Genomic DNA, 23,311 nt, shown 5'->3' with positions numbered 1-23,311 from the left:
CTCGACCAGACACCAGACTGCTCTGGTCCAGGTCACCAGTGGCCCAGCCTTGGCAGCAACCGCACGTCATCCCTCAAATCTTCTTGAAAAATTTCCTTCTCTTGGCTCCTGGCCACCTCCTCCCTCATGGCTGCTCCTTCTCGGCCCCTCCCGGGCCTCCCCCTCCCCCTCCCCGTCTCAGCCTCTGTGTGCATCTTCTTCTCTGTCCCACTGGTTCCCTGAGTGACCTTGGGGGCACTTCCAAGCTCCCTATTTTTAGCCCATTTCTCCTTTGAAACCCACAGGTACATCATTAACTACCTCCTGCCATCCCCACGGGACATCTGAGGGCACCTCTCCCTTCCACGGGCAAACTTAACCCTTGACTCCCGATGCCCCTCCCCCCAAACACTCCTCCTTTCCCCACAGGGCCTCCTGCTCAGCTGCAGGCAGCTCCACCCTTCCAGTTACTCAGGATAAAAGCCTGTGGGCACTTGGATTCTTTTCTTTTTCTCACACCCCACATCCAGTCACCAGCAAATCCTCTTGGCTCCACCTTTACAATGTATTCAGGATCCAACCACTTCTCACCTCCTCCCTTGTGGTCACCCTGTTCAAAGCACTCTGTGTCTCTCCCCTGGATTGTTGTAATAACACCTACTTTGTTTAAAAATATTTTATTTCTTTATTTGGTCGTGCTGGTTCTTAGTTGTGGCAGGTGTGCTCCTTAGTTGTGGCTCGCAGGCTCCTTAGTTGCTGCATGTGAACTCTTGGTTGCAGCATGCATGTGGGATCTAGTTCCCTGACCAGGGATCGAACCCAGGCCCCCTGCAATGGGCGCGTGAGTCTTAACCACTGTACCACCAGGGAAGTCCCATAACACCTACTTTTATAACCCTGCTATTTTACACCATGTCTGATCCACACAGTAGCCAAAGTGATCATTTAAGACATAAATGGAATCATGTCATCCCTGCAATGGCTTCCTAACTTACTCAAGATGACATTGACATCCTTACCAAGGCCCTCAGGGCCCTCTGTAGCTGTATGTCCTAGACTCACTCTTTTGTTCACTGGACCCCGGGGCCTTTGCCTGTGCTGTTTCTTCTGCCTGGAATTCCCTTTGGAACTGTAGAATAGTAGATGCTCAATAAATAGATGTGGGATGGATGTGTACAGCGCTACAGCAGAACAATGCTGCAGGATGGGAGGCAGGTGAAGACCCCAGTGTCAGTGCTGTGGAAGCCCAGCCTTTTCCAGAAGGCTCACCCAGACCCCCAGCCCCATCTGTGGTCCTGAGGGCCCTGCTGTGACATCTCTGCTCTCAACCCCACCCTGTTCTCTTACTCACAGCACAGGGGATGAACACAGCCGGGGGAACTGGGGTCACTTGGACCAGTTGGCCGCACTGCACTGGGTCCAGGAGAACATTGCCAACTTCGGAGGGGATCCAGGCTCTGTGACCATCTTTGGAGAGTCGGCAGGAGGGGAAAGTGTCTCTATTCTTGTAAGTGTTCCTGGCCTTGATGTGGCTACCGATGGGACCCCTTGCAGACCGGCCAGTCTAGTCATGGGACCTTTACTTATAAGACCTGGATTCAAGGCTGACCCTAGTCTGTGCAGCGTTAGATGGTGGAAAGTTACGGCCAAACTCTCCTTGGCCCTCCAGAGCTCAGCTTAGCATCCTGGGGCCATATCTCCAGCCACGGCTGCAACTGAGACATTCCTCCTGTCCTGTGTTGGTTGAGCTCTTACTCTCCTTCCTAATCATTTTACCATTAGTACTCATCTCACTCCTCTTGGGAAGTAGGGGTGGGTGTAAATTCTGAATAAAAAGAGGCAACCATGAAGTTGGGTGCAATGTCATTATTTGCCTTGAAGCCAGATCTACGGTTCAAGGGGACGCGAGCACTAAGAACAGGTCAGAGGCCTCCTCTGAGGAGGTCTGATGGCTTGTTCATGCTCAGGAAGGAGGGCAGCAGTCTCTGGGACTGAGGATGGAGCTGGGCTGGGGGAGGAGGGGTAGAGAGAGGAAGGAGGATGGAAGGGGGGATGGGACCGGGGATATATGGAACACAGACACAACCTGGGAGCCTGATGTGGGGAATGGGAATAAGGAGACACTGAGGGAAGCAAAGATGGAAAAGCAGACTAGAAGGCGCTGGGAGCTGTTAGAAACCCTCCAGCTGCCTCACAGTTGAGCAGAAGGTCAGTGCTGTTACTGCATTTTTAAAAAGTATGTTGGATTCATAGTTGAATATTCAGAGGAAAATGTTTTTATTTTATAAAATGGAGAAAAAAGAAAAGCATAGATAACTCCCCCAAAATAAAAATTCATCCACAATCCCATTAGCCAGGGATTGTCACCATGGACAGTTTTATTTTTCTAGTCTTTTTTCCATGAATCTATCTATCTATCTATCTATCTATCTATCTATCATCTGTCATCTATCTACCTATCTATCTGTATCTATGAATTTTTAAACAAAAAAACTTCCTTAATATTATAACACAAATATTTCCCTAACCATTAGTTATTCTTTTATATTTTTTGTGTGTATAGTCGAGTATAGTATTTCATTGTAAGAATGAAAAATACCTTATTTACCCAATGTCATATATTAGAACCTTGTGTTATTTCCAATTTTTACTGTTATAAATAACACGAACATTTTAGAGATTTTTGTGTGCCTCCATGATCATTTTCCTTAAAATAAATCCTAAGTAATGGAAATGGGGAATCAGAACTGTGCCTTTAAAGTGTTGCTAGGAATTGCTGAGCTGCCTTTCAGATACTTTGATTGTTATAATCAGTGTGTGCCACACACTTCCTGTTTTGTCCTTCACTCTGCTCCTGGCTCCTTCCAGCTGAGGTTTTCTTGCAGAAGCCGGGCCCCAAGGTCTCCAGGGGAACAGCCCAGGACAGGGCTGTGGATGGGGGTGGCTCTTGAAGACCCCTTCCTGTGAGCATAAACTCCCTTTCTCGCCACCCTCCTCCCAGGTGTTATCTCCCCTGGCCAAGAACCTCTTCCACCGGGCCATCTCTGAGAGTGGTGTGGCCCTCACTTCTATCCTGGTCCAGACGGACATGAAGGCTGCAGCTAAGGTAGGTCTCACACTGGCCTGTCCCCACACCCTTTGCTCTGCTCTCCTGGAGTTGTCAGGGTCTTTCTTGCTGTGGGAGCCGGCTGACATCCTCAAAGAATCACAGAAGTGAGGGTGGCTGAGCAGGGAGGACAAGGGCACACCTCAGCCCACCTCCACCTTCTACCGCTGAGCAAACTGGGGCAGAGAGTGGAAGCACTTGCCAAGGTCAGCGAGTGATCAGGGCAGAGCCGGACTCAAGCTCATGACTCTGGGCTGCCAGCCCCATGCACGGTCCACTGACCATATTTCCTAAAGGAGGGGTGCTGGGCTGGATGTGTCTGGTGGACTGTCATTGTGTCTTGCCTCTCTCAGGATCTGAGGTCTGGTGAACTCATTTGTACCATGTGGGCCTGGAGTGTATTCTCCTTGGGGGCTTGTGACTGGGGTGGGTTCCTGAAGAATTCATTCATTGATTCATTCATTCACTCAACAAATAGTTTTGATATAATCTGACATCTCGCAACCTCATGAAGCTTCTGTTATAATTGAGGAGACAGATTAATAATTATATAATTGCACAACTTACAAAATGTCAACTGTGACTAGAGCAATAGAGGAGAGATACCTGATGTTATAACAGAATCCAAAAGGAGCACTTAGTCCAGTGGATAGGGGGAGGTTTTCAGGAAAGGCTTCATGAAAAAAAGTGATCAATGAGTTGAGATGAGAAAGATGAACAGTAAATTACTTGGTAAGAAAAGAATATCCAGGAAGAGGGAACAACCTGTGCAAATGTCCTGTGGCAGGAGCAGGTATCTCAAGTGAGAGAGAGTGAGAAAGGCTGCTGTGGCCAGAGCAGAAAGAGCATACGGAACCTGGAGTGAAGTGAGGATGGGGCCATCGGCAGGGCCATGCTGCATAGGACCTGGTGAGGACTTTGTCTTTATTTGGAGAGTGTTAGGAAGCCAAGGAAGGGTGAGCCGCAGGGAGGCTCTGCTGAGGAGTGTGCTCTGGAGTCATTGATGTGGAGCGTTTTCGTCGGGCTGTGAGCGCTGGTTAGGTGGCCGGGTGGGGGCAGCAGGCAGACGTAAAGGGACTGCCTGGTGAGCAGGAGGGGAGGAGATAAGACACCAAGAATTTAAACAATTGTTGAGACTGGTTTTCAGAATTCTTTGGCTATTAACAGCAGAAGCCCCTTGATCAGGCTTAAGTCAAGAAGGGGGAGTTTATTTAAAGGAAACAAAGGTGGCAGAAATGGTGCTGGATTTTGCTATCAAACAGGACCAGAAATTGGCAGAATGAAGAATCCAAGACTCTTGTTCTTGCTCTCTCTCTCTCTCTCTCTCTCCCCTCTACTTCTTCATGTGCCTTTTTATTTAATTTTTCACCAAATACATACTGAGCATTGCTTGTATGTCAGACACTGGACCAGGCTCTGGGCAGCCCATGTGTACTCTACACGGTCCCGCCATCATGGAGCCTGACTTCTCTCCTTCTGCATCTTCCCCTCTGGCTGCACTTTGCAAGTGTCTAGCCTGAGGCCAAAAGGCTATTAATTGGGTGAGCCGAGATTTGAAATTAGACAGTGGATTCTGGATTCCATGCTCTTAAGCCCCACTCCATGCTGCCTGTCTTTAGATGTTCAGCTTTGAGATCATTATGGCCACTTGAACAGAGATAAGGCAGCAGAGGCTGAGGAATATAATTGGCACGTCTGGGATCCAGGACATACTCGTCGAGAGTATCTTCTGCTACCGTGTGTTGACTTTAGAAATTGAGGTTGGAGCAGAACACTTCGTTATTGATGGAGGGAAGAGACAGGGCTCTTGAATTCTGCTGTCACCTGTGATCTCTGCAGAAAATTGCTGTCTTTGCTGGGTGTAAAACCACCACCTCAGCTGTCCTTGTTCACTGCCTGCGCCAGAAGACAGAGGACGAGCTCTTGGAGATAACGCTGAAGATGGTAAGTACATCCACTCTCGTGGCCACACAAGCTCCCCGTCCTGTAAACATGGCCCCAGGCTTCATCATTTCAGCTGTCCCCTTGCCCTGGAAAAACTACCTGGGACAGTTTCTCACCTCTCAAGAGCAGTGTCAGAGCTCTGGATCTGAATGGGGAATTTCCTTCTTTCTTTTTTATTATGAAATATCTCAGATGTTAACAAAGACAAAAAATAACATAATGAACAACTGTGTAATAACTCCTCATATCTATCAAAACTTACTTTTTCCAATCTTGTTTTTCTGATAGATTTTTTTATATGTGACTGTTTTCTTTACTGTAAATATATATATATGTCACATACAATTTACCATTTTAATCATTTTAAGTGTACAATTCAATGGCATTAATTATACTCATAGTACCGTGCAACCATCACCACTATTTCCAAAAATTTTCATCATCCCAAACAAAAAATCCCTACCTCTTTAAACAGTAACTCTACATTCTCCCCTTCCCCCCTGTCTCTGGAAACCTCTAATCTACTTTCTGTCTATGAATTTGCCCATCCTAGATTCATTCTCATAAGTGGAATCTGATAGATTTTTAAGAAATTAAACATTACATATTCTCAGAGGTGATTACCATCCTGAATTTGGGGAATGGGATTATTTAGAACAAAGATTTTCAGAAAGGTTGTCACAATTGTCTTGGTTAATTTAGAAACCACCTCAATTATAACCCAGTGATGGCCCGATTTTCTGCATGTCTGCCTCTAGTGATTCTCACATAATCGTATATCTACCCATTCATCCATCCAACCATCCATCCATCTATTCATCCATCCATTCATTCATCATCTTATTATACATCTGTCCATCCACCAATGAATCCAATTCATCAATATCTTTTCATCAATCTAATATCAATTCATCTATAGCATTCATTCATCTGTTATCAATCATTCATATATCTGTATTTCATCATCCATCTCTCTAAAATCAATGATCCATCCATCACCTAATCTGCTAGCTATCGTCCATCTATCCACTTATCCCCCCAGTTCACCCATACTCCAAGTATGTCACAGAGAAGGTGACATTTCAGGATTGGTGGATGGTTATGGTAGTGGGTCATCACAGGAAGCTACAGCACAACAGATACCCAGAGAATACCACATTTAGAGCCAGTGGGAGCTATTGGAGTAGCCCGAGTGCCTGGCCTCTCTGCCTGGACCCTGGACCCCTGTGGATGCTCCTGGACCCCCAGCGGCCAGCCTCCAGCACTGGACTCTGCTCTGTTTCCATGGGTTAAGTCCAACGTAGCCTTGGATCCTGGTTTCTCAGGCTGAAATAAGGTGACCAATGTGTTCAAAGACAAAAACACAACTGTTTCCTGATGCCTGGAAAGAGGTAAATTTATTTCTCCATGTGGCACAAGAGATCCGCTTATAAGGGGAGAGTCGGTGACTTTGGGAGAATCCAGAGAACCTAAGAGCCCATGTTATCCTTCTGAGATCTTCTGAGATCACGTGGAGGTGTTTCCATGATTATCCTCTCTCCCCAATAACACACGCGGGCACGCGTGCGCACACACACACACACACACACACCTGGATTGCGGGGTTACAACCCATAACGGAGGGACCCTTACTGGGACTTCCTGCATACTGGTCAGGCCTGTTAGCTACAGTGTCACAATAAAATCAGCACAATCTTGGTGAACTCACAACAAAGAGAAGCGTGGGGTGGGGTGAATTTCAGTGAGCTTGTATGAGTCAGGATTTTCTAATGCAAGACGAGAAAACTAGAAAGGGGTATGTTGTAACAGAATCTTCAGCTTACTAACTGAAAAGTCCAGGAGTTGATGGCTTCAGGCATGTCCTGATCCAGATGCACATATGATATTATTAAGACTCTGTCTCTATCCCTCAGCTTTTTACCTCTCTGTGTTGGCTTCATTCTCAGGCAGATTTGTCCCCTGGGGAGGTTAGACAACAACAGTATTCTAGACTTACATCCTATCTGCTTAGAAACCCTCTTTCCCAATAATTCCAGCAAAAGTTTTGGGGAAACTCTTGAACTGACATGGGCACATGTCCATCCCTGAAGTAATCCCTGTCTTCAGGGAGATGGTGAACCTCAGGTCTCATATAGATGCCTGGAATCGTGGAGTGAGAGTGGGGAAGAGGAGGTCCCTCAAAGGAAAATTGGGGTGTTTTTGCCTGGAGGAACAAGAAGGGGAGATGGATAGAGGGCAGGGCAGGCACAAGCAACAGTCCTCTCCAGAGCTCCCCTCCCCCGTCCCATACCTCCGCCCTGTGCTCATGCCCAGGGGAGCTGGTGCCCTGCCCACTTCCTTTCAGCCCAGCCAGGGTGGCACCAGGAGGGAGGACTTGATACCTTTGACGCACAGCTCACAAGGATCAGGTTTTCTCCCAGGAAGCCTTCTCACCCACAACCTCTGCCTTTGTCTTCACAGAAATTTTTCACTCTTGATTTACATGGAGACCCCAGAGAGGTAAGATGCTTACAAGAACTGACTACAGATGGAGAGATGCATGTAGATATACATACCCTTCAAATTAAATACACGTTATGTTATATAGTTTATACCAACTTGAGTGAAGATTTGCCCGCATCACCTAAGCACTGCCGGCCCTGGTCAGAGTTCTGCCCTCTGGGGTCCACAGACTTAGCCCCCTTTGTTAGGACCCTGAATATGTGGCCACCGCCCATGGGCACGCAGGTCTGCGATGCCGGCCGTGAGCTCAGGCAGGTGGAGAGGGGGACGCCGGTGTGACCTCGAAGGGGAAGCACAGACACGACGCTGCCCTCTTCCCCAGAGCTTTCCTTTCCTGCCCACCGTGCTTGACGGAGTGCTGCTGCCAAAGACGCCTGAAGAGATTCTGGCTGAAAAGAATTTCTACCCCGTTCCCTACATCGTGGGAATCAACAAGCAGGAGTGTGGCTGGATTCTGCCGATGGTGAGAAAGTGCAGGCCTCTTAGACTCGCCTCTCCTGCCCGTCACATCACCCCTCCCATCTCTGGTCACAGGACCCCTCCTTCTACGCACCCCCCTCTGGGGCCTTCATACACCTTGACGTTTCCGTGGAAACCTTCTCCACGATGGCCCAGCTGTCACCTGGGTGGTGCGGCCCTGGGGACCCACATCCCCACACACTCTCTGCTTGTCCTTGTATCCAAGAATCCTGAAATGTCAGTGCCAGGAGGGCTGGTAGAGATAATCATTGGGCAGATGAGAAACCCAAGGCCTGGAAAGGGGAAGGGGCTTGGGAGTTAAGGAGAGTGAGGCGTGGGACCTGCAGCCTCTCCCCTGGCCTTGGTGCTTTCATAGTTTCTCCATAAATTCCACCCACCCACACCCCACACTCTCAGTCGTCTAACTGGAAAGATTCAAAGGAGCCTGCTTCCTCCTGAGTTAAAATTGACTTCTAAAAGTTAGGAAGAGCTTTCCCTTCTGCCAAAGATAAACAAAGCCAGACACTAGTTGAAGTGGTAATGAGTTTGATTCAGTGACACTCTTGCTATAGGGAAAAGATCAGTGTAAACTGAACCCAAATCTCTGAAACAAAAGGCTGGAGCCTGTTTAAGGCTGTGGGCACGGGGAGGGGGATTTGTCCATGAAACTGGGCCACCTGGATTTGTTAGCTGGCATTTGTCTGGAGAAGAAACAAACTTCTGTCTTTCTGACAGGAGACCATGGTGTAAGTAGAAGCAAGTCTCCCACTGAAGTTAGGCATTATCTTTCCACAGGGACTGAGGGAGAGAGCAAGAATTATCCCCTGAATGTTTGCTTCTCATAAAAGTTTGCTCTCAGGCCCTTGAGAAAACAGGTTTGAGCAGTGGTTTTACATCCCAAAGGGCAGAAAAGGGATTTATAATTACAAGGTTTCTAAAGTAACTGCACTAAGAAAGGGTTCAGGGACATACCTGCCTATCACCAGGTTTTGGCTAGAACAAACAGTAAAATCTCCTGACAGCGCAGAGCTTTTTAAGGGGGCCTGGGGTCATCCTGGGGACATGGCCTTAAGCTGCTTGTAGCCGTGCTAGAGTTTGGTCAAGTCACTTAGTGCAGAGGTTTTTTTTTTTTTAATTTTATTTATTTATTTATTTATTTATTTATGGCTGTGTTGGGTCTTCGTTTCTGTGCGAGGGCTTTCTCTAGTTGCGGCAAGTGGGGGCCACTCTTCATCGCGGTGCGCGGGCCTCTCACTATCGCGGCCTCTCTTGTTGCGGAGCCCAGGCTCCAGACGCGCATGCTCAGTAATTGTGGCTCGCGGGCCCAGTTGCTCCACGGCATGTGGGATCTTCCCAGACCAGGGCTCGAACCCGTGTCCCCTGCATTGGCAGGCAGATTCTCAACCACTGCGCCACCAGGGAAGCCCAGTGCAGAGTTTTGATGGAGTCATTATGTGCAGGGTTCTGCAGTTCTTCGGAATGATTTCAGAGGTTATACCAAAGGACCAAAACCATAATGGCAGAATTTGGGGCTTTCTCTGCTATCTAACACAGGCGGGGTATTTGTGAGGTCTGTGTCATCTGCCCCAGAGCCCTCCACTTCAACACCTGGCTGGCTGAAACCTTCCCTCTCTGTCTTGATGACCACTGTGGAGACTCTAGCTTAAATATATATATATATATGCACGCATACACACACACACACATATATATATACATATACATACATACATACACACACACACACACACACGAAGACTGGGACAGCTTCCCTTAACAATTACTTTATCTTCTTTGCATTCCTTGATTTCTAGATATAGAAGTCCATTTGATTCATTGATCTTGCCCAACTCATCAAAGACCCCTGCCCGGGCTTCCCTGGTGGCGCAGTGGTTGAGAATCTGCCCACCAATGCAGGGGACACGGGTTCGAGCCCTGGTCTGGGAAGATCCCACATGCCGCGGAGCAGCTGGGCCCGTGAGCCACAATTACTGAGCCTGCGCGTCTGGAGCCTGTGCTCCACAACAAGAGAGGCCGCGATAGTGAGAGGCCCGCGCACCGCGATGAAGAGTGGCCCCCGCTTGCCACAACTAGAGAAAGCCCTTGCACAGAAACGAAGACCCAACACAGCCATAAAAATAAATAAATTAAAAAAAAAAAAAAAAAAAAAGACCCCTGCCCTACAGAGTGAAGTAAGTCAGAAAGAGAAAAACAAATACCGTATGCTAACACATATATATGGAATCTAAAAAACAAACAAAAAAATGGTCATGAAGAACCTAGGGGCAAGATGGGAACAAAGACACAGACCTACTAGAGAATGGACTTGAGGATATGGGGAGGGGGAAGGGTAAGCTGGGACGAAGTGAGAGAGTGCCATGGACATATATACACTACCAAATGTAAAATATATAGCTAGTGGGAAGCAGCTGCATAGCACAGGGAGATCAGCTCGGTGCTTTGTGACCACCTAGAGGGGTGGGATAGGGAGGGTGGGAGGGAGACGCAAGCGGGAAGAGATATGGGGGTATATGTATATGTATAACTGATTCACTTTGTTATAAAGCAGAAACTAACACACCATTGTAAAGCAATTATACTCCAATAAAGATGTTAAATAAATAAATAAATAAATAAACAATAAAAGACTCAAAAAAAAAGACCCATGCCCATCAAGATATGACAGTGACCTTCAGCCTGCATTGGTTTGGTTTGTTGGTCACTTCGGTTTTTCTTGCCATTACCGGATGATTCACAATTGCTTAACCTTTGTTTTAACAGTTCATGGGCTACTCATTCTCTGAAGGCAAGCTGGACCAGAAGACGGCCACATCATTTACGTGGAAGTCCTACCCCATCCTTGTAAGAGTCTAGGAATCACAGGAACTGGCTGAGCCCTAAAGAGAGGAAGAAGCTTGTCCCCAATTGCAAAGCAACTAATGGCAGAATGAAGACTGGGGCTGGGGGGTTCTGCCCCACTTTTTCTGCTTTTCTTTTTTTTTTTTTTTTTTCTCTGCTTTTCTTAATCACTACCCAGGGTTGAGGGAGGGGGAAAGTTTGCACTGGGCTCAAAAAGTTCACCATTAACACAAGAAGAGAAACTGTGTCACTCACCAGGGTTGGTGAAGTCAAAAATCCAGAAATAGCAAAATTAAAACCACCAAATGAATGAAGAGTATTTGGTAAGAGTTTATGGTACGTAAAAAATAGTTCACGCCCTGGGGTTCACGCCCTGGGGGCTTCCACCTTCAAAGACTGGTGGGCAGCTCGGGGGCCTGAAGTTACAGGATGGCTTATAAAGTGAAACTGAGGAAGTTGTTAACATTTTCAGTGATTGCTTATTACAATAGATGTTTTCAGGTGGCAAGGGATTGGTTAAAAGTGATTAGCTCATACTATTTTAGGGAGATGACTTAAGTTTATTTTGTGATTGTCAGAGGGATTTACAAAAAATAACCTAAGTTAGGTTTTGCTTATGTGCATGAAATGAGCTAGAGTTAGTTTTGCTTACATGGCTTAAATGGTTTTGTCTGCACAGATAATTCATAAGTCTGGTCTCCACTTTATACTTAACAGTGGTCACTTTCACTCGATCTATTTCAGAGCATCCCTGAGGAACTGACCGCGGTGGCCGCTGACAAGTATTTAGGAGGAACAGATGACCCTGCCAGAAAGAAAGACCTGTTCCTGGACTTGATTGCAGATGCGATGTTTGGTGTCCCATCTGTGAATATGGCCCGTCACCACAGAGGTGAGTCCCAGACATTGGACGGGAGAGGGACACTGACCGCTCCAGCTTCACTGACTGTCCTGCCCAGCCCTCAGCACAAACACATGTGGAAATTGCTGAGGGTCGTACATCCAAGGCTGATTGCATTTGGCCTGGGGTGGGGCACTGTCCTATTTTGGTTTCCACCAGAAGCAGACTCCGAGAAAAGGATCCTAATGCAAAGAGTTTATTTGGGGGGTGATCCCAGAAAACACCAGTAGAAGAGTGGAGAAGTGACATGAATGGAGAGGAAGCCAGTCCACACTGCACTGTCAAGAAAGCATCCACTGTGGACACCTGGACCTGGGGAGCTCTGGGAAACCAGCAGAACACATGTCTCAGGGTTATCCCTAGTGAGTGGCAAGAGAGCTGGGATATTTATCCTCCAACTTTGACGAGTCATTGGTTGAAGGCTGTTCCCAAGGGCAGTTAATTCCCTGGTGCTTTGACCTGTTGCACACATGGGCAGAGTGGTCTCTGGCTGCCAGAGACCTCAGGCAAAGAGCTACGGATGCAGGAGGTGGAACTCAGGCTGGCATGCCCGGAAGCAGGGGATATGGGGAGGCACCAACAGCATCTGCCACAGGGCTCCTCACCTGAATTGCGGTGGTCTGTGGGGCTAGAGGGAAAATCTTGGAAGATAGGTCTTGGAAAGTTTCCAAGGTCAGAGCTACCTGCAAACTAGTTTGTTAACCAGTGGAGGTGGGGGTAGAGTGAGGCCAAGCATAGGATCAGAAGTGTTGTCTGGGACCAAGAAAGCTGAAAGGAGTGAGTATTGGAAGAGTGGGGCCACGTGGTCTAAAGAACGTCAATGTCTGTGGCTGGCTGTTGTTTCTCCCAGTGTGTGCTGTGTCTACCACAGGACCTTCCAACATTGACCCAAGACTGTGTGTAGGGTGTGAGGTCAGGGATGGATGAGCTCACCTGGAGAGGAGGTGTCCCTTTTGGGTACCTTTTGAGTTACTCACAGGGCCCTTCATTTCTTGGAGACCTCATTCACCTAGTCTGCAAGCCAGGAGATGGTTCTGTGGTCCAGACCTCTCTGCCTAACGGTGCTAGAAGGGTTTTAAACTTTGAGACTTTATAAGCATGATAAAACGTAGCTGTGGCTGACTCACTCTGTCCCCAAGCACTCAGTACAGTAATTTGGAGGCGCTAGTTACCATTTCTTCCTCCCTAGGGTCCTGATGACCAGCGAGGGGCTGCCTGGGGTCAAATCTGTTCTTTCATAAATTTGGTCTTGCCTCTTGCTACATGTCTGACTTGTAGTATCCCCTTCAGCATCCATGCTGCTCCCAGCCATACTGGACTTGAGTTTTTTATCTGACATCCCGTGACTTTGAATTCAGTGTCTTATTGCCAGCACTTCCCAGAGTTTATCAATGTCATTTTTTCATTGTTGTATTTCTCTCAATTTCTTTTTGATAGAGTAGTTTTCTGAGTATAAAATTAATCTTACCATTGTAGAAAGTTTTGAAAATATGGGAACATGTTAAAGAAGCAACTATATATTACTCATAATTCCTTCACCTAGAAGTATCAGCTATAAAGTTTTGACATTTTTTTCTATTAGCCTTTCCATGTCTTACACATAGTTTTAAAATTAGTTTTATGTTCATAGACAACTATATTATAGGCATTTCCTCAATGTCAATAAAAATTCATGGAAAATATCAATTATTTCATGGTATGATGGATTAAAACTTACTTTAGTATTCCTGTCCTATTGGGTATTTAGCCTGGCTGCTCATTTTGATGCTACAGAAAACATCATACTCAGCCTTATGTGCGTAAATCTTTAACCAAGTCTCAAGTAATTTTCTTAGAGTTGGTTTTTAGAAGTGAAATTATTAAGCTGAGCTGTAGGAGAATTTTAAAGTTCTTGATACATTTTGTGAAATTGCTTTCTGGTGTATGAGAGTGTGGATTTCTTAGTTCTCTCACTTGGGATAGTCAGATTAAAAGACTAAAAATAATGCTGCCAATTTTATATAAGTCCTTCCTCACCAAAAAAAAGAACATCACACTGTTTTAATTTGCATATTTTTTATTACTAGCTCTCTCCTTCCCTCTGCTTCTCTTGTTGCTCCTAACTGTTATTATTGAAATCTCTGCCCTACTTTCCTTTGAAGACGTGTGTTGTGATTGTAGGAATTTTAAAAAAATATTTATTTATTTGGCTAAGCTGGGTCTTAGTTGTGGCACACAGGATCTTCACTTATGGCATGCGGGATCTTTAGTTATGGCATGTGGGATCTTTAGTTGCGGCATGTGGGATCTAGTTCCCTGATCAGGGATTGAACCCGGGCCCCCTGCACTGGGAGCATGGAGTCTTAACCACCGGACCACCAGAAAAGTCCCCCCATAGGAATTTTTTTATAAATCTCAGTGGTTTAAGGCAAAACACTGAAAAAAAAAAGAAGAGGAATGAAAAGAAGAATATCTTTTGGGCAGCATGCTGCCATAATTAAGTTCTCTCACTCACACTAGGTCTTTCTTTGTATGGTTGGGTTCTGAGTTCCTTTCTAACACTTCTGAGTAGCAGAGGCAAGGGTAAACACCCTCCTTTCAGTGAGTTCTGCTTGACCCTGAAGCAGTTGTTTAGCAAGTGGATTATGGAACCACAGACGGATTGCTTCTTCCAAACAACGCCTCTTGCTAAACCAAGAGTGCAGTGAGCGGGGGGAAGGGAGGCAATTAAATAAATTATTCTACATCCTCCTGTGAGGATGGCATATATTGTTACACTATGTAGTGGACAAACATTTAATGATATGAAGAAATTATTATAGTCATTACAAAACTACACATCCAATAGTATCCTTATTTTATATACATAAGTGGGGTAAGTGCTAAAATATTAACAGAGGTTCCTCTGAGCGGTGGGATTAGATATGATCTTTTTGTTCTTATTCCTTTTTTCTGCATTTTCCAAATGTGATTCTGTCCCCAGGAAGGGAAAAAGTGTGATATTTCCCCGCCAGTCTGACTTGGGGCCTGACCCTTCCCCGGTAGAGTCACTCGCTCTGGGCATAATGATCAATGCAAAGCACAGAGCTCCCCAGGCGGGTGGCCCATGAGTTAGCCCTGAAGGAGCAAGATGGACAACTCTGCTGAAGCATCAGCAGGAAAACTGACATCTTCTTGGGGCTTAGAGAGGGGGTGGTGAGAGCAGGGGCAGGGGAGAGGGGGAAGGAGGAACTTTACCCTTCCTCGGCCCCTTCTTCCTTCTGCCACCACCTTAGCACTCCCTGGGCCAAGCAGGAAGCAAGACCTGTGAGATGACAGAGAACAAGGAAATGCTGAATTGTGGTTTCCTGAGACACAAGGAATAGACTATCCACTTTCTGCATAGGCTTGTATTTAAATATCTGCACTTTCAGACCAGCAACTTGGATTTACTTCACTCTTCTTGGAATACGTGTGAAAAACACCAGAAATGCTCAAAAATGGGCATAATAGAAGGCACCTGTCAGGCTGCAGGTATTCTCCAAGGGAATGAAGACTAACCTGTCAGCAATGAAATGTCGTGGTATTTCTGTGTACATAAACTATGTATCTAGACGTTCTGGTGTGTGAATGCATCAGTAGGCAAAGAGGTTGATATGTATTGACCCAATGCCTCTATAACGATAGTTATTTTGAATCAATTTCCCCAAAGTTTCAACATTCATTCATTCATTCATTCAATAACCGGCTGAAATCCAGTTCCACTTCCACCACCAGTACACCCTTAAGCAAGTCATAGAACTTTTCCCAAGCTGTTTTTCTCTGTTATGCTGATAACCAGGGGCTTCCTGCAGGAACACACAGGGTCTGGCACACAGTTGGTTCTCACAATGGGCAGCTGCTGTTAATATTGTTGTTCACTCAGGACCAGGCATGCCCCCAATTTCCTGATTGCTCACAGCGCCCCTCCCACCCACCTCTGGAGCCCTTGATACCATCCAGGGGTGCGTCTGCTGAAGTGAACTGTGCATGAATCCATGTCTTCCAGATGCCGGAGGCCCCACTTACATGTATGAGTTCCAGTATCGCCCAAGCTTCTCATCAGAGATGAAACCCAAGACGGTGATAGGGGACCACGGGGATGAGCTCTTCTCGGTCTTCGGGGCTCCATTTTTGAAAGGTGATGGCCCTTTGGTGACTACAGACTTGGAGTTAGGAGATCTGGGTTCAAGTCTTGGTTTGGTGGCCTTGGGCAAGTTCCTCCTTCTCTCCAGGTCTTAGTTTCCTGAATTCACCATAACAGAGTTGAAGGACAAAGAGTCCCAACCTTTCTCTTGCTCTAATGTGCATGATGGATAATGTGTATCCTTGTGCCCTCATCCATGGTCACTCTAAGAATCCAGACCTGGGCATCAGTAAGACAGGAGGTGGGTCACCTGCAGGGCCCTGCTCAGGGCTAGAATGCCACCACTCACTTCGCACTCACAAGAGCATATCAGAATGTACGTGAGAGTAAGGTTAGAATTGCTCTTAACCTTGAATCAGGACTAATATGTGTCTGTCTGTCCAACCATCTATCTATCTAAAACTCATATCTTTTAAAATTAAATATGTTTAGGATTATACTATTTTAAAGAATACCTCTCACAGATGTCTCTCATGTCTTAACCCTCAGCAGTTACAGACAACTTGTGTGTGACACAACCCAGGGCTGTTCATGACACCCAGTGCCTCTGGGCATTTTCTGGATGGATGACTATTTGGGGACCTTGCAGCTTGGTTATTTTTCAGATTCTGTGAAAATGTGTGTGGGTGAAGGAGATTGAGAAGAGACCCAAAGGAGAGCATCCTGGGAGGTGGGGTTACTGTAGCAGAAACCCTGGGGTGTGGCCCTGCGACCCTGAGGCTGCAGGGGCAGGAGGGTGGGCACAGAAGACCAAGGCAGCCAGTTTATGGATTGACTACAGCCCTTCACTGAGCCCGACCTAGGTCAGTAACTGTCAAGCTTAAAGTGCACTTGAATTACCCAAGATCTTCTTAAAATGCAGTTTTGACTCAGTAGGTCTGGAGTAAGGGCTCCGTTTCTGAATTTCTAACAAGTTCTCAAGGGCTGCTGCTGCCCCTGAACCACACTTTGAGTAGCAATGGCTTTGTCTCCTCCCCACAGATGGTGCCTCAGAAGAGGAGACCAATCTCAGCAAGATGGTGATGAAATTTTGGGCCAACTTTGCTCGGAACGGGTGAGCTGGTGGCAAAGACGGAGCAGGGTTGGGAAGGGGCAGGGCGTGTCTGCTGGGTGGGAGGAGCTTCCAGTGTGTGATGGTCAAACTCCCCGCCCTGTGACCTCTGACGTGAGAGCTCCCTCAGTGGACAGGCTGCCCAGGAGATGGTCAGCCTCCTGTCTCTGGAGGCATATGAGCCTTTGGCAAAGATGAAGCCGGGGGGTCCCTGACAATCTCTGAGGGTTGTTGGGATCACACAGTAGCTTTGGGGAATTTCTATGTGATTCTGTTCCCAGGAATCCCAACGGGGAGGGGCTTCCCCATTGGCCAGTATATGACCAGAAAGAAGGGTACCTTCAGATTGGCGTCACCACCCAGGCAGCCAAGAAGCTGAAAGACAAGGAAGTGGCTTTCTGGAACGAGCTCCTGCCCAAGGAGGAGACAAAGAAGCCACCTCAGTTAAAACATGCTGAGCTGTGAACGGGAGGCTCAGCTGGCCTTGGGGGCTTGTGGGACCCCAGACACAGGTATTCTGTAGAAGGTGTTTGTGGGCCAAAGAGACATCTTATTGTGCAGGCTGGGAAATTATCTGATGGGAGTAGCAGAGGTCAGGGAGGGGGAATTTCTGTTTCTGTGGCCTCAATTTTGGAAATAAATGTTCTTTTGGAGACCAAGTCAGTGTCTTTGTCTTGGGCTGGAATTAAGTCATCCTCATTAGCGAGAGAAGGATGAGAGAGGGCACCACTGGCAGGAAGGTGACTCGGGCAGCTCTGGCTTGGCCTCTGGACAGGAAGAGTCCAGTAGGCTGGGCCCTGGGAGGGGCTGAGGGGGACACTGCATCTGCTCTATGTCTCTGGCCGTCAACAGCTGCAGTAAGTGGATGTGAGGGAACCAGAGTGCAGTGTCCCTCTCCTCCATGCGGAGCCGCCTGTAGACATGGAGGGGGCACAGACCGAGGATGTACCTGGAGTAGGAAAGAGGGGGACTTGCCATGATGACACTGTGGCACTGTTGTGTGGCCCTTACTGACCCTCCCACAGGTCTACAATTCTTTCTTCAACTTACACAGTATCCTCCCAGGCCCCTCCCTGAGGCCGTCTCTTCCAGCAATTCCTCTGAACCCTTTCTGCAGCCTGGACCACATCAGGTCCAAGCAGTGACCACCTTGAAGTGAGTCCCTGAAGTGTCACCTGAAAACTGACTCTTTCAGAATCCCTGGGGTGACTTCTGGCTCCTGGGATATAGAAAGCTCTAAGGAATGCCAATCCCACCTTAACAGAAAGAAAAAAGTGGATTATCCTCAAAATCATGACTTTTTCTGACTCATTCAAAGAGGTTGCAAGGCAAACAATTACCCTGAAATCTCGGGGAAGACGGGCACTTTGGAGGAAAGATGGGAAGTGAACACTGGCTTACCGTCTGGCCACAGGTAGAAGATGGAATCACCATATGTGTGAGTACAATTACTCTAAAAATTCGAATCAAAGGCTAAAGGCCAAATGTGGGTGAGTATGAGAGTGTGAAATCCTAAAAACCACACACCCACAGGGAATTTACACTTGTTACAGGCCCTTCTCCATGGACCTCTATCAGGGACCCGTGAGAAATACTGGGAACAGGTAGTAAGACGAGAGAAAACTTGCCTCAAGGGTGCATGCTTCAAGCTCTGCTCAGGCACTTCTCCCTTAAAAATAAAATCCCCAAACCACTGAAGAAAGGTCAGCAAACCCACTTCCCTTGGGGCCCAGGGAAAGACCTATTGTGGCTGAGGAAAAGGAAAATTTTAGAACTTTATATATCTATACAAAATTTTGGGCTTCTCTGGTGGCACAGTGGTTAAGAATCCGCCTGCCAGTGCAGGAGACAAGGGTTCGAGCCCTGGTCCAGGAAGATCCCACATGCTGCGGAGCAACTAAGCCCGTGTGCCACAACTACTGAGCCCACAAGCCACAGCTACTGAAGGCCAAGTGCCTAGTGGCCGTGCTCCTCAACTAGAGAAGCCACCACAGTGAGAAGCCCGAGCACCACAACGAAGAGTAGCCCCCGCTTGCCGCAACTAAAGAAAGCCCGCGTGCAGCAACAAAGACCCAATGCAGTCAAAAATAAATAAATAAAACTAAGTAAATTTATTTTAAAAAGGAGAAGAAAATATTAAGTAAAATATTAGTGCAGGTGACAGCAGAAATGGTAGGCATCCTCCTGCAACTTTTTGAAGGACAGGGACAGTCTTGATCCTGGCTTTATATCTCAAGTGCCAACTCCTCTTTTCTGGGAAAGATGATAACCCTCTCTGGGAATTGGCACATGCTCACATGATTGATGAGGACGACACGGGACACACAGCTATTCACAACAGCACTGTCTTATTGGTTTGTAAGTAGGAAAATATCGCCTAAAATATGACTGATAATAATAAAGTAATAGCTAATATTTTGGTTACTTACTGTGTGCCAGGCTTACAACTAATATTGTTGCATCTATTAAATTCTTAAATCCTTTTAACTTCTAACATCCTAATTTGTTGCATGGATAAATTCGTAAATCACCAGGCGCTATTATTTTACATTTTTACACCAGTGGAGAATGACCAGACAGGTTATGTCGCCTGGCAGTAACTGACACATGTGGAACTGGCCCTCCTGCAGGCCGGCTGCAGCCCCCCGCCCAACCGGACAGCATGTCATCCCATGAAAGGTGAGGACACTGAACACCTGGCCCAGAGGCAGCAGTGGGAAAGCACTGAGCAGCTGGCAGTCAGAACCCTCTGCACAGCTCTGTGACCTCTCTGGGCTTCAGCCTCCCACCTCTGCAGCCAGGAGCACAGCTGGACTGTCTCCGAAGACCCTTGCGGCCCTGAAAAAGGAGAGGCCGGATTCAGCCTCCAGTGATGTCATAACCGGCACCATGTGGCCGGGAGGTGAGACAGCTGTAGTGTAGGTTTAGTCCTTTGAGTCTAGGCTGTGTGCCCTTGGGTAAGTTGCTTAACCTCTCTGGAATTGGCACCGTCGCTCCAGACCATGCAGGTTCACTGAGTGTGTCCAAATGCTGTGGCGGTGACTCGTTCCATGGGGCTTGTTGGAGGAGATCCCCACGCCCTCTGGCACTGGATAAGCAAGGTTCCTATCCATCTCTGCCCTCACCATGAGCTTGCTTGCGAACCAGGGAGCCTTTCTCCAGGAGCTTGTTGGGAGCTAAAGGATTCTCTGTGCACAAATGTCAGCGTGGAGGTAGCGATCATAAAGGACACCGTTCGGGAAGCCCGAGCTAGGAGCCGGGCCACTGTCTCGCTTATTCCCCCTCTTGGAAATTAATCTTTTCTATAGAAAGGAGGAAATGAAATCTCAGAGAGTATCAGTGACTTGCCAGGTCAGGAAGTGGCACGGTGGCTGTGAACCCGGGTGCCTGACACCAGCACCCACGCACGCAGCACGGGCCGGCTCCCGAAATGCCCTCTTCACACAGGGCACCCGTGGCCGAGCTTGGTCCTGACTTCTGAGCCTCTTGTCTCCTCTTTCTCTTGGAGTGCCCATCAAATAGGAATTCCCTCCCCAGACCGCCAGGGGGCCCAGCACCTGAAATACATCACCTGTTCCCTCAGCACACACGTCTTGCTAATAAACACCACCAGGCCCTCCGCACTGCAGCACCACCATCGCTCTGCAGAGGAACACGTGAAGTCCTCCTTCTGAAACCAGGTCTCCGGGAAACGGCTGGGAAATGCCCACCAAACAAATCCAAATCACTTTCGGGGTGTCAGGTAGCCACGGGCTGGATTTTGAGGGAAGGCAAGACGTCAGGCTGATCTAGGGAGGCACTGGCGAAGATTCAGGGCCAAGCCCCTGCAGGGAGCTGTCAGGGGTGGCGAGTGTCCTGTCCGTAGCCCTGGGCGAGCCAAGAGTGATGTTGCCTGTGGGGAGGCAGGCGGCAGAGCTGCTCCAGGCGTGTGTGGTCCACACAGCGGGGCATGTGTGAAGTGTTCCCGGGACTCAAGCACACATTCAACGTATGTGCAGCATACGAGAGCCTCTGATTTTCAGAATTGCTCCTCCAACGTGTTAAGGTGATTTTACGTGTTGAAGGGAAAAATGGGTTTCCCATATCGTGTCCTTTTACATTTTTTCTTAGCGATTCTTTTTACTGACCGGGGTGAAAACTGTGGCAGAAAATACAAATAGGTCTTTCCAGGGTGTGTTAGACGCAAGCCCCGTGTGGAAGTCAAACAAGAGGGGTGTGGGATTCCATCCCCTCTGGGTGCTTTTCCAGGCTCTCATCACCGAGGACTGAGTTTGGCAGGGGCCCCCAGAGAAGGAAAATGAGAAACGGACCACTTTCTCTGCAATCCATACTCCTAAGGGGAGTAGAGGGAGTGCGTCCTCTGTGTGTCCGATGCCCTGTGTCTTCTGGGCGAGGCTTTCATTTGGAGCTGAGAAACTGAAGCTCAAATTAACCTAAGCGGCTAAGACGCTCCGTGTGTGTGTGTGTTTTGGGGGGTGGGGGAGGGTACTCTTTGGTCCAGAGCCGAGGTCTCTGCACTTCCAGCCCAGTTCCCCACGCCAGCCCTGATGGGCGCGGAGCCTCTTTGTCCAAGACAGACAAAGGAAGACAGAGCCAGAATGAAGTCAACAACTTTTATTACAACTCACATATTTCATAGAAAAAGGAATGTAGCGTCAGGTCCGGTTGTATGAAAAACGGTAAAATGCAGGTTCGTCCTGGTTGCTCTGTTGCCACCCGGGGCAGGCTCTCCGCGACATCAGGCACAGCAGCTGCACTTGTCCGAGGCCCCTTTGCAGACGCAGCCCTGGGCACACTTGGCGCAGCCCACGGGGCAGCAGGAGCAGCAGCCTGGGGAAGCAAGGGCAGCGTGCGGTCGGACCACGCGTTGTCCGGAGCCACCCTTCCCAGCAGCAGGCCTGGCCCCAGCTGCCCTCAGGCCCAGACCCCGAGTTTAGGATGGTGTCCTCTGTCCTGAGATAATTGCTCTCAGACACTAGGTTCAGGTTGCCTGCCCCATCTGTGCCCAGGACAGGGCACAGAGCCTTGGAGAGACAGTGAGCGGGGCCTCTGGGGACAAGAGAAAGCCAGCGCCCAGCACCATCAGTGATGTGAGCAAAGTCCTCAGGATCAAAGTGGAGGCAAACCCCTGACAGAGCAGCTCCCGCTCGGGATAGGGAAGCTCTGGGCTGCTTCGACAGGAAGGGGCTGCCCCAGGTCCGAGAAACCACACACGGTCACTAGTTCATGTCCCTAAAGTGCTTCAGTCCCTGAGAGGATTCAGAAGCGTGACTCAGGAGGCAGGAGGGCTAGTTCTACTGACAGGTCTGAGGTTGCTTGTTAATGACCCGTCTGGGCCTCAGTCTCCCTGTTCTCTAGTGCGCGCCTGGGTCTCGGTCATCTGGAAGGTGATTCCAGCTCTGACTGTGAATCCCTTCCTGGTGGGGGGTGGGGGGTGGGGTGGGGTTTACCGGGAGGTTTGGTCACTGTCCTGCTCCTGCCTGCTGAGCTCTGGGCTCCCTGCTCGCACTCAGCCCAGACCCCGCATTCCCAGAGAAGGCCCCGCACACTCACGCTTCTTGCAGGAGGTGCATCTGCAGGCTTTGCAGGTGCAGGAGCCAGCGCAGCTGCAGGAGCCGCCTGCCAGGAAGGGAAAGGCCCGCGGTGAGCAGGGAGAGGGAGGCAGGAGCTACAGCAGACGGTCAGCAATGCCTCCCTGAGCCCTCCTCCTCTGTCAGGACCCAGCCCTGGGAGCTCGTGTCCACTCAGGCGGATAGAGAAGCCCCAGCTCCTCTCTTCTGGTCCAAGGAGAGTAGGTCCCCTCCTGATGGACTCCACAGGGAAGGTCCCAGGCTCCAGACCCAGCCCAGGCTGACTGGGGCTGGGGGCCAGGGCCCATGGCCTGAACCCCAAAGAGGCAATGTCCCCTCCTCCCCTCAAGTCCTGGCAGCTCCGAGGCCTCCTCCAAACACTGGGTCCCGGTCTAGCAGTCCCCTGACCAGACCAGCTGGGTGACCTCAGGAAGGACAGCCTGGAGCCTCCGTGCCCTCAGTGGTAACGGAGAGGCAAAGGGAGACTGACAGGCTCTCAGGAGCCTGGCTAGCAAGAAAGCCCTGGACCCGTGACAGGAGTCCTCCTGAGCTCCAACTCAAAACCCTCCCTTCTCGTCCTGTGCCTGGGAAGGGGGGCATCCTAAGGCTCAAAGCCAGGGTTCCCTTACCAGTGGGGCAGGAGCACTTGGGGTCCATCTGGAGGAGGAGTGAGGCCCGAGGTCCAAAGCAAGGGGCGAAGCGGCTTCACTGGTCCGGTGGGGGGCGTGTGGGAGCCAGGAGCCCGTGGGCTCGGTTATAGGCCGAGGAGGCGGCCCGGGCGCAGAGGCCCCGCCCC

General features: G+C 48.8%; 2 protein-coding genes across 5 annotated transcripts in view; one reads left to right on the top strand and one right to left on the bottom strand.

The window, feature by feature from the left end:
- Positions 1-17,604, top strand: part of CES1 (carboxylesterase 1) — a 65,104-nt gene extending 47,500 nt beyond the window's left edge. For all 4 annotated transcript variants that reach the window (XM_068529040.1, XM_068529039.1, XM_068529037.1 and 1 more), the window contains 10 exons: positions 1,333-1,486; positions 2,981-3,085; positions 4,925-5,029; positions 7,490-7,528; positions 7,854-7,994; positions 10,772-10,852; positions 11,594-11,741; positions 15,757-15,888; positions 16,876-16,948; positions 17,227-17,604. In XM_068529040.1, the coding sequence (XP_068385141.1) occupies positions 1,333-1,486; positions 2,981-3,085; positions 4,925-5,029; positions 7,490-7,528; positions 7,854-7,994; positions 10,772-10,852; positions 11,594-11,741; positions 15,757-15,888; positions 16,876-16,948; positions 17,227-17,410 (1,162 nt within the window). In that variant the 3' untranslated portion in view covers positions 17,411-17,604. The remainder of the gene's footprint in view (positions 1-1,332; positions 1,487-2,980; positions 3,086-4,924; positions 5,030-7,489; positions 7,529-7,853; positions 7,995-10,771; positions 10,853-11,593; positions 11,742-15,756; positions 15,889-16,875; positions 16,949-17,226) is intronic.
- Positions 17,605-21,544: 3,940 nt separating this feature from the next.
- LOC137752780 (metallothionein-1E-like) lies at positions 21,545-23,307 on the bottom strand. The gene is made up of 3 exons (XM_068527590.1): positions 23,145-23,307; positions 22,499-22,564; positions 21,545-21,775 (listed from the first exon to the last, which is right to left on the bottom strand). Exons 1-3 carry the CDS (start codon positions 23,170-23,172, stop codon positions 21,684-21,686), a joined length of 186 nt encoding a protein of 61 aa, XP_068383691.1. The 5' UTR covers positions 23,173-23,307; the 3' UTR covers positions 21,545-21,683.
- Between the last annotated feature and the right edge of the window lie 4 nt (positions 23,308-23,311).

This window comes from Eschrichtius robustus, chromosome 19, assembly GCF_028021215.1.
Source record: "Eschrichtius robustus isolate mEscRob2 chromosome 19, mEscRob2.pri, whole genome shotgun sequence".
Classification (NCBI taxonomy): domain Eukaryota; kingdom Metazoa; phylum Chordata; class Mammalia; order Artiodactyla; family Eschrichtiidae; genus Eschrichtius; species Eschrichtius robustus.
Note: the sequence above shows the minus strand (reverse complement) of the source record. Positions and strands in the feature narration are given on the sequence as shown.